General features: G+C 37.3%; 2 protein-coding genes and 1 long non-coding RNA gene across 7 annotated transcripts in view; all 3 read left to right on the top strand.

The window, feature by feature from the left end:
• The first annotated feature begins 42 nt into the window (after nt 1-42).
• Nucleotides 43-6,083, top strand: LOC133524612 (complement component 1 Q subcomponent-binding protein, mitochondrial). Of its 2 annotated transcripts, XM_061860744.1 has the most exons (6): nt 43-381; nt 491-532; nt 1,016-1,166; nt 2,527-2,726; nt 4,294-4,382; nt 5,691-6,083. In XM_061860744.1, exons 1-6 carry the CDS (start codon nt 147-149, stop codon nt 5,841-5,843), a joined length of 870 nt encoding a protein of 289 aa, XP_061716728.1. In that variant the 5' UTR covers nt 43-146; the 3' UTR covers nt 5,844-6,083. The 2 variants fall into 2 exon arrangements, with proteins under 2 accessions (XP_061716728.1, XP_061716729.1); XM_061860745.1 differs by lacking the exon at nt 491-532 and having other exon boundaries at nt 44-381.
• A 936-nt stretch (nt 6,084-7,019) lies between these two features.
• LOC133524591 (amyloid protein-binding protein 2) overlaps nt 7,020-10,889 on the top strand; it is a 90,037-nt gene continuing 86,167 nt past the window's right edge. For 2 of the 4 annotated variants that reach the window (XM_061860695.1, XM_061860694.1), the window contains exon 1: nt 7,020-7,220. In XM_061860695.1, coding sequence (XP_061716679.1) covers nt 7,035-7,220 — 186 coding nt within the window. In that variant the 5' untranslated portion in view covers nt 7,020-7,034. The remainder of the gene's footprint in view (nt 7,221-10,889) is intronic. The other 2 variants (XM_061860693.1, XM_061860692.1) reach the window with 1 other exon arrangement.
• LOC133524633 (uncharacterized) overlaps nt 9,727-10,889 on the top strand; it is a 41,603-nt gene continuing 40,440 nt past the window's right edge. Inside the window, exon 1 of the long non-coding RNA XR_009800407.1 lies at nt 9,727-9,826. This is a non-coding gene — a long non-coding RNA (uncharacterized LOC133524633). The remainder of the gene's footprint in view (nt 9,827-10,889) is intronic.

The raw sequence follows: 10,889 nt of genomic DNA, 5'->3' as shown, positions 1-10,889 counted from the left end.
AAAAGAAACTAAAAAGTTACAATTAAAGAATTTATTTATTCCCTGGCAACATTTATTTTCAGACCGGCGCTTTGCTGTGTTCCATTCTGTGACATTTTTTCGAAAATTCCAATTTATTTTGTGATCTGATAGAAAGTTTTCTGAAAATGAGCGGCTTGGTCAGGTCAGCACACAGAGTAATCCAGGGATGCGTTAAAAACACAGGCATAGCTAGTGCGCTAGTAAGCCGAACGCAGGCCCCCGTGAAGCGTGATTTCACGAGAGGAATATGGCACATGAGCTGCTCGAAGAGAATGGACGGGCCTGCGGCCACCAGCCTGCTCCATAACCATTCCAACACATGCAGCTGCGGATGCGGTCTGAAGGCGCTACACACAAAAGGTACCTTCGATTTATTTTGAGGTTATGTCTATTGCGCCATGCTTAACTCATTAAATTTCTGTGACCCTTGCTACCCTGTTCCTTCCCTAATATTTTTTACTGGTTATAGAAGACTACGGACGTGAGAGTTCAACCAAGAATAGGCCGTTAGGTTAGTCCTATTACCCTATACCTCCAAAGTCTTGGTAAGTGACTTGTTCCTTTTTAAATTGTATCTCCTCGTAAAATGCTGCCACCACTCGCTCGAACTACTAGTATTTTCCACCCTCCCGTTCAGTTACGAATTTACAAAGTTGTATAAGATTATAGTATTTTATATACTTATTTTTATGTGTTAACATCTGAAATATAAACTATCTGACATACTGTTTCTCCAAACTTCTAAAACATGTGCTTCAATTTGGTTTATGTTATTTCGATACTAGATGCTCATTTAAAGTTAGTTAAAGTAGTGATAGATTAGTGCAGTTCTCTATTATCATAATGAATAATAATAATTATGTTCAAATTGTGCATACTATTGTACACTTAGTTATTCAATCAATTTAGTCTAGTTCTTAATCTTGTTCTTAAATTGGATTGTGAAGAAAAAGAGTTGTAATGATCACCATTTAAAATTGGTATGAATTCATAGGTGAGCGAGAACTGGTGGAGTTCCTCACAGAAGAGATTGTGGCGGAGAGGAAGGCACAGAAGTTGAAGACGCTGCCCACGGAGGTGGATGGCTTTAAAGTGAAGGGGTCTGGAGCGGAGGTGCTGCTGTCCAAGGCACTGAAAGATGAAGTGTGAGTTCTTAATTACAATTTACTTATAAAATATAGCTTTAATACTATATATATAGAGAAGTCCTGTACCACTCGACCAAAACGTCGTAAGAGCCGAAAAATTCATGGCGCTTACGCATTTAGGTCGCGAGTTTCACGGTTTGCTTATAGAATAGGGTTCCATAGGGTTTTGACAACAAAAAACAACAACAACTCAAGGCACAAAATACTGGTTCCATGTGCCGGTTCTATATGTATCAGTAGTACTAATATTAGTTTAATGAAAATAACTTTTCTCAATGGGATTGGCCGCTCGAAGTATTTTACAGATAGCGTCAGCATCGCTTGCCCTGTCAATCCCTAAAATTGTGAAAAAAAATTTTTTTTTCAAATTCTAAGCCCTGGCTGCCAGCCCTTTGAGCATAGACTAGAGCGCGGAGACCTGATTGAAACGTTTAAGATTCTGACGGGACACTACGATATAGACCAGTTTCAAGACCTGTACAAGCGCAATAGTAACACCCGTCTGCGAGGCCACCAATATAAGTTAATATCTGAACTGTCTAAAAACAACCCCCGCAGACATTTTCTCAGCAACAGAGTGGTCAAAGCATGGAACAAACTACCAGAAGATGTGGTCTCAGCACTGAATGTCAATCAGTTTAAGAACAGACTAGACAAATACTTAACCAGCGCAAAGAATACATATTAAGTGAAGATCACTCAGATACAGGCAACTATCAGTTGTTTCAACTGCCTGCCTGATTAATAAATAATAAATAATAATAATAAAATAAATAAATCTATAGACAGGGGAAAGCTGTTATGATAGCGTCATTTATGCAAACCTTTGGCAGTTGACAGACCCATTCTCCATATTTTATATGAACTGTTTTATGATGTAACAAAATCATTATCAGATAAAAAAACGCATGTAACCGATTTCCCTTTGTTCCGTGAACAAATTTTTGTAGGGAACCGTAAAAAACTGAAGAAAAAGTACAATACATTTTTGGTATGAATATGTATGGTACCATGTTATTGTGTTGTTACCCAACTTTCATAATCTATTTCATATCTATTATTTATTTAAGGATCACCAATAGATAATACATCTACACATTTACATTATAAACAAAAAAATACAGAACATGAACATGAACAAGGCTCACATCTCACATGTATCTGAAGGTGAACTTTCAGCTCAATTGAATAATGCGACTAGACCACAAGATTTGACCTAAACACATACAAACATTGCAAGTTAAATAAAAACTTGTAATTATGCAAACATAATATATCTTATAATTTAATCATGTATTCTAGCAACATTTTACCTAAACTGCTTACCATGTATTTACCAACTTGCTTATGTTTCCAGAATAAACGTAACATTCAACGTGAACCACACCGTTGACTCCGACGATTTCGGCGAAGGTGATGCGCAGCCAGAGAAGCAAGAGTTCTCCGAGATGCGCTCCAAGCCGCAGTTTGAAGTGGACATCGTGCGTGGTGATACCACACTTGGATTCACCTGCTCCTTCTTACAAGACCCGCCTACAAACAATGCTGATGAGTACAGTGAGTATTTAATATAAATACCTCGCCCATGAGAATAAGACATCTAGCCAGAGAGTTTATCTATATAGTTTATATACACCGTGGGCCAATTAAACCTGACAGATTTCAAAGGTGTATTCTTGACCGCATTTAGAGACTAAAATGTCATACAATGTTTTTTGAAATCGGTCTTGTTTTAGAGATAATGACAATTTCTGTGAAAATTTGTTTCTTTTATAACTTAGTCAAAAACGCCTTTTTAGCTGTGACGCTGCCACTATGTGACTTGGTTTGGACATACCTACTGACAGATATTAAAGTAAACTCGCAATTTTCGTCTGTAAATATAATAAAAAACTTTACTTATTCGTTGTAATGATTTTTTTTCACCAAGGTGTATAAATAAATAACGAGTCGTGTGCAGAAAACGCAAAAGGAATTTTTTTTTTTCCAAATCCAATTTGGCCAAAACTCATGTAACATTTTTTGCTCCTTATGACCTCAGGAATGCGTGGTTAAAATCTGTCGGGTTTAATTGGCCCACGGTGTATATAGAGATTGTTTTCGGAGATGCTTTCCAAGCCGTAGTTTGGGGTAGACAGTGTTCACGGTGATACCATAATACAATACAATACAAATATTCTTTATTGCTGACCAAAATGAAAAAGAACATGACATACAAATTAAGCACATAGCTTAAACTCAAATAGGCAACAAGCAGTCTTATTGCTAAAGAGTGATGTTTTCCAGACAACCCCTTACCACCCTTGGGTTCACCTACTCTTTCCTACAAGACCGCTTATGAGTACAGTGATAATTCAACATAAACCCCTCACCCATGAGGTTAAGACATACAGACATAGAAGCAGGAGTTCTCTGAGATGCGCTCCAAGCCATAGCTAAAAGTAGACATGGTCCGTGGCGACACCACGCTCGGGTTCGCTGCTCTAGTTAAACTGCCTATACAGCCATATCAGCCGGTTCCCAAAATCCCAGTCGTGAATCCCAATAGCCGGGGTCCACACAGAGCGAGCAAACGCGAGAGGCAATTTCCTCACGCACAAACAGTCTCCGCCGAGGCGACGCGCTCGGGCGATGAAAACGCATGCGCCGCCTCGGCCGAGGCACAGTAGGCAAGCCATAAAAACATTTAAAAAAGATTTTGTAGCCATGTGATCTATCATCCCTGCATATTACGCCACACTAGATTCTCCCATCTATGGAGTAATCTGGTGCCATTTGCAGGGTACAGCAAATCATATGCACATCCAGAAATAGGTTAGTACCTTACTTCTGCATAAAAATATGAAACAAATAAATTATTAGACATTCATAAAAAAATTCAAAAGTAGCCCCAAAGTAATTAGAAATAAGAAGACAAACCCAAGAACGAATTTTGTTCTCATCACAAAAATAAATGCCCTTAACGGATTTGAACATGGGACCATTAGCTTTGCAGGCAGTGTCACTAATCATTAGGCTAGGTGGATTTGAACATTTATTTATGGCTTATTGGGACTCAAAACCCAGAAGAAAGATATATATTTAAATAACGAAAGTATTTTATCAAAGTATTTTGTGTTTTCAGATGACATATTCGGAATCGACGAGGTGACCCTCTACAAGGGCGAGTGGAACGACAAGGTGTATGCTGTCGCTGGCGACGTGCTTGACGGGGTTAGTACCTAAAAATGCTCTCTTCTACCTACGCGTTTTTTTTAAATATTATATAGGATGCAAACAAGCAGACGGATCGCCTGATGATAAGCGATTACCTCCGCCCATGGACACCCGCAACACCAGGGTTGTAAATGCGTTGACGGCCTTTAAGATGCGGATGGGGCGTACGCTCTTTTCTTGAAGGTTTGAAGTTCGTATCCGTCCGGAAATACCTCAGGCGACAGTTCATTCCACAGTTTAGCTGTGCGAAGTAGAAAATTTCTGGAGGAACGGACAGTTTCAGGACTTCCACTATCTAAGTGGTGAAGATGGAAATGTATTCGCATATGTTTTATGTAGGATTGCCATATGAAGAAATGGAATATGCTGACAAAAGTCCGAACATCACCCTAAAACCCTGACGCTGGCCAAGGCCCTCCTGCTATCCTGACAAAGGATCTAAAATCTTGACGTGTCAGGAGAAATCATGACATTATGGCAATCCTACGAAACTATGAGTTTCCCGGCTATTTGATACATTACATTGAGTTAAGCTTGGCTTGACACTTTAGGACTTTGTCGTAAAATATTAAGTTTTCTTAATGGGATTAGTAGCTATTTTTATAATTAATTTGGTAGAAATTATTAGTTAGAGGAACTCAATTGAGTTAAATAAGCTGTATGGGAATTTAATGTCTTAGTTCTCAACATGGCCACTAGATGGCGCACTGGGTGAATGAAATAGTTAATTAACCTCAGCCAATATTTTTTTTACAGATGGATAACAACTGTACATATTTTGTTTTTGACTACAAAATGATAAGAGTATATCCTTATTTTCGTTGTATTTGTGACTAGGCCAAATGGTCTAGTGGTTCTGGCTATGGACTGCTACGCAGCGGTCCCAGGTTCGATCCTGGAACATGTCATTGTTGATGACCAGTTTTTACCCCATTTCTTACGCCACACTTGATACTATAATAAGTGTAGTGGTCAGGTGCCAAAATCGGGGGATATTGTCAGCTCCGATGTGAAGTTATTTCCTGTCATTTGGGAAATATTCATTGACGTGCGACATTTTTTTATATGAAAAAAGCGCATTCTCTAAGTTACACACAGAACTTCGAAGAAGATTGGTGGGAAATCTTATTTTACCATGGATACATTATTTTTACATAGAGCATTAAGTTCAAAGTTTATAGGATTGTAGGTAAAAAAGTAACCTATGATTCTCATAGCCCCAGACTAATATAGTCTGGGGCTATGAGAATCATCATATTTCGTATAATGTTAGTTATTTTCTTATAAGTATTTTTATGATTTCAGTACCTGTACGACCTCCTCATGAACCTGCTGGAAGAGAAAGGCATTAGCAACGACTTCGTTCAGAAACTCTCAGACTTCAGCACGGGCTACGAACACGCCGCCTACATCAACCTTCTCGAAGGCATCTCCAAATTCACCATCGGAAAACAATAAATTTATCTATAGTCATTTAAAAAATTAGTCTATGGTATGAACATACCTTAAGTTCGTCTATGGTCATTGAAGAAAGTAATGGTACAAATTAAATACCGCAATATAATATGGCAGGGGAGGCCAATAGCATTTATCTTGCTAAAACAGCTTTAAAGGATGTTAGTTTAGTTGACAAAGAAGTGTTTTGTTCATTTTAGTGATATTTGGTTAGTTGCGTTTGAATAAATGTATCGGAATTTAGTTTGTTGTTTTAATTCATTTCTCCTAGTTTAATGTAGGCTATTGTTTTAATCCATTTTTCCTAATTTTATGTAGGCTACTTACCAAATTAACGTTCATGGGTCAGTGTGGACACTGGACCCTAACATTTAATTAAGTACAGATAAGCACAGATAATAAAATTATATTAAGATTAGGGCTTAAACCGTAAAACAAATATAAACGGTAATATGACAAGAATATAATTTACAGTAATATTATTGAATACGACTTTATTTCCGAATTAATTAGCTAAGTAAAATAGCTTAGCGTCCAGAATGCCGATCCGCGTACGAGAAAACTATTTAAAAAAGAATCACGGTACACGAAGGGACAAATTAAAACTGTTTTGTGATAACCCATTCAAGCTCTGTACCCCTAGTGTATTTATAAGATAGCGAAACGTGACGTACGCGTTAAGTCTAATTTTGTATGGGATTTTGAGTTTCAAAAACGTCCCGCTTGGCGCGCTGTTTCTAAATCCCATACAAAATGAGACTTAACGCAATCGCGTACGTCACGTCACGCTGTCGAATAAATTTACATATTATATTTGATAATCATCAGGTAAATAAATGAGAGTATAGTTTAGGTATTATAATTATACAGGATATTTTCAAATTCATTCAATTTTCCCGCGCACACGGAATCGAAATCAGCTGGCAAAATCATTGCGATCATTAAAAGTAGGAACACTAAGAAAGCTTTTTGTCTCGCTCTCTCAACCTTTGTTTTGCTTCTTATCAGCTGACCTCTGAGTTCTGTCAGACAAAGGCCACTAATTCCCCCTTTCATCTCTAGTTTTAGTAAACGACTACCAATAGCATCGATGCTGTGTAATAGGCTTTTATCGTTGACCAATAGCCGATCGGTTTGAAGTTAGTTGCAATTGCTCGCAGCTGTCAAATGTCAAATGACTGACCCGACAGCAAAATGAAGCGAGTTTTGTTTTACCTTGCCAAAATGGCTGACGCGTCGACGTTGTGCGTTAAGAAAATACCCGATAATTTATACGAGCTGTGCTTGACAAGTTTAGTGAACTACTTGCAGAAATCCAAGTGTGAGCGGAATGATTTGCGATCACTGCCGGACAGCATCCTCATGGATGTATATTACAAGGTAAGTCTTGCATACAGCTCAGATAAAAACATTCTGGTGGTAATGCACCGTTATAGTGGCTGATATTTTTGCATTTCATAATCGCAAGATAGATGCGTAGGGATGGTTTCTTGTGGGATTTAGAAAGATTCGGATTAGTGCTTGTATCGAAGCAGTGACCATGAACGTAATTAGCGTAGGAGCAAGTACCTAGACACTTTCACTGAACAATGTACTGAGCCGGGGCAAGGTGGGAGTGCGACGTGCCGCGCGGCTCTTTGTTACGAAACACCACAACACCGATATTGAAAATTGCTTGGAAATAATTGAAATCGTTAAAAATTATGTCATCAATCATATCAGAACGTTAAAAGCACTTATTGTTAACAGTTATTTTTCGCTTATAACTCTTTTAGAGGCGTATGATCTAACAAACATGTAAAATACTTATTTTTAATAATAAGGTATCGTTGAAAGTCACGAGGTACTCTTCAAAATATTTGATACTTATCACAAATCTTCAGTTGGATGACATCACTTCTCTGAGTTTTGTTTTATCTTGGTTATGTGAAACTCGTTCCTTAGTACTAACCATCACTTTGATGACATCACACAACTTTCAATTCTTGCATTGGCATTTATTTGTTTGGGAGATCTGTGATGTATGCGGTGTATATGCAACAATTGCCAAATAGATCAAATGTTCTTTTAACTCAAAAATATCTTTAAATCAAATTTAAATTAACTATGTTTATATGCACTTAGGTTTATTATTTCTTACTTATATATGCATTTAAGTGTGGTGGCCTGCACCTAGTCATAGGACAGTTAGGCTAAAACTACGATAAAGATTGATTACTGGTATTATTGTGGCATTTTTTAAATGTCACCGGGAGATCTCATTTATCAACTACCAATACACATATATATTGAAACAATGTAGATCACAAAATATTCAAAATTTATAATTGTTAATGCATATTTGACTGTAAAAGAAGTAATTTATGTAGATAATATGGAAACAAAGACTACTTATTTATTTTATAAATAAACTAATCAAATATTTGTAAGCACTCAAACAGACTTTGAATGTGAAATTGAAAAAGAAAACATGCACATGAAGTAATTAAATGTGAAACTGTTAACTATTTAGTATTCATTGTTTTTATTGCATATCTATTTCGCATTTTCATCTACTCAAAAATTGGATGTCACACAAAATAGGCGCCAGTCGTCGAGTTGCGGAAAATCACCCATACTACAATACTACTGGAAGATCGCTTATTATTTACCTCTATTTTAAATATTTTTAATATGTTTCTATTCCATATTCTATGGTGTATCGATATAGGTAGGTATATCGAAAGTCGATATATGAGAAGTCCCTCATGACAATTCAAACTGCCAGGAGAATTCTGGCTTCTGAACATCTTCATCTTCTTTCTTCTTTTCATCCTGTTACCCCCTGCTGGGGTGTAGGGCTCGAACCATTTTCTTCCACTGACTCCGGTCCTGGGCAGCTTGGGTAACCTCCTCCCACCCCATCCCCAATACACCCAACTCTTGCTCCACGGAACGGCGCCAAGTAAATTTAGGGCGACCATGTTTCCGTTTTCCGGGCATCTTCCAGGTCAGGGCCACCTTGGATAGGTGGGCGTCAGGCTTCCTGAGGATATGCCCTATCCAATGCCATTTGCGCGTTTGGATCTCCTTATGTACGGGTGCTTGTCCGGTTATTCTCCATAAGTGAGCGTTTGTGATCCAGTTAGGCCAAAAGATGTGCAGAATTTGCCTTAAGCATTTGTTCACAAACACTTGGAGTTTTGTCATGCAGACAAACCAAGTTTCGCACCTGTACAGTAACATCTGAACATCTGAACATCAGATGACAAAAAAAAACTCTAAATTAACAAAAATTCAACCTTGGAACTTACGGTTCACCATGGCTGTGAATTGAGTGGTAGTAACTAATTTGGTTGTCACCTGACAAAATATGATTACTGACATTCGAAAAGCTTTCATTTTAATAGTAAGGTATGTATGTAAACTCCAGGGTCACTGACTGATTGCTTATTTAGGTTGGCAAACAAACATAATAATCATCTCTGTTGTATTATAGGATGTAATTCCATTTGACCTCATAATTATCTGCTTTGGGTGTTTAGTGTTTAATTGTTTATACTTTATCTTATGACAAACGTAATACAGAAATGGTAATCGGCTCAATGTAATTTATGGTTAAGACCATAAATTAAAGTTAAGACTTTTATTTATTGCTCAGATAAAACTGTAATTATGAAATATTTCTAATCTATTTAGTTTTATTTAATTACAACAATTTGTTGTGATAGATAGATAGATAAAGCATATATTTGTTTGCTGCAAATACACACAACTTAGAAACACATAGGCAAATAGAGGAATACACAATTAACAAAATACACAATCAATTAAAAACAAAATACAGAATCTTATAAATATTATAAACATAACAGGAATAGTGGAATAGCAGTAGTTACACTGTGTGCACTGCAGCAACAACAAAAGGGTGCCAACCTGCCGACTCAGCTATATGCTTCACTCTTTCGAGCAAAGCACTGGTATTCTGTCGGAACCCAGATCATGTGGTGAGTGTGATTTAAATATGTGGAATGAAGTGGTAATAAAATACTAAATATGATCAGATTATAAAAGTGAGAATTGTTTCTAAATCCATAAATAAGTGAAATAGTACTGAGAAATAAAAAAAGTAAACATAAAGAATTAAAAAAAAAATACATATATAAGTGTGTAGGTTCGGTGTAATATCTACTAGAAATCCTGTGAAGTACCTATTATATTCTGAAATCCGCAACCAAAGCCGTATGGTATTCCCGATTTTTCTTTTGCAAATAGTAACTTTTCAAAGTTATGTTTCAAAAATTGCTTACTTTTCAGCCGTCTTACAGGTGGGGGGATATCATTCCAGCATTTGGTTGCGAGATATCGGAAACAACCGGTAAAAGCAACCGTTCTATGTCGGTACATATCTAGTGCTGTGTCGGGTGTGAAAGTATGAAATATTAATCTTAGAAAAGAGATATTCCGGCGATTTTTTGTTTATAACGCCAAAGATAAAACATGCCAGGTGTAAATGTCTCCGAGAAGTCATGTTCAGTATGGATGATTTGTAAATATGGCGTGATATGGCTTCTCGGGGGTATTGAGTAACAAAATCTGTAACATGCATTTTGTACTCTCTGGGTTAAGCGACGAGTCTTTTGTAGCAAACGTGGTCCATAGACGATATCACCGTAATTTAACTTAGAGAAAACCAGTGATTCACATAAAATCATGCTGACTTTCTCACTTAAAAGGTTACGGATCTGGTACAAGACCTTTTAGCGAAGGAAACATGACTTCAACAGTGACGTGCTTTTCGAACCTCAACTGGCTATCAATAACTACGTTATGAAACTCTCTGGAGTCAGACAAAGATAAATTCATATGGAATGAGTCGCCCGCGGTATTTCCGGACCGATAGGACCTTCGAACCTTCAAGAAAGGAGCGTAATCCCATCTTAAATCCGGCAACGCACTTGCTACCCCTCTAGTGTTGCAGGTGTCCATGGCTGACGGTAATTGCTTACCATTGGGCGATTTATCTGCTCGTTTACCTCCTATAATATAAAACAAATCTTGTTATATTTT

Source organism: Cydia pomonella, chromosome 13 (assembly GCF_033807575.1).
Source record: "Cydia pomonella isolate Wapato2018A chromosome 13, ilCydPomo1, whole genome shotgun sequence".
NCBI classification, from domain to species: Eukaryota; Metazoa; Arthropoda; class Insecta; order Lepidoptera; family Tortricidae; genus Cydia; species Cydia pomonella.
This window is presented reverse-complemented; position numbering and strand designations above follow the sequence as displayed.

Excerpts from the sequence above, each read along its gene's own strand:
- LOC133524612 (XM_061860744.1), top strand. The coding sequence starts at position 147 with ATGAGCGGCTTGGTCAGGTCAGCACACAGAGTAATCCAGGGATGCGTT. Across the intron at positions 533-1,015 it reads AACCAAGAATAGGCCGTTAG|GTGAGCGAGAACTGGTGGAG; the intron begins GTTAGTCCTATT and ends ATGAATTCATAG. Across the intron at positions 4,383-5,690 it reads CTGGCGACGTGCTTGACGGG|TACCTGTACGACCTCCTCAT; the intron begins GTTAGTACCTAA and ends TTATGATTTCAG.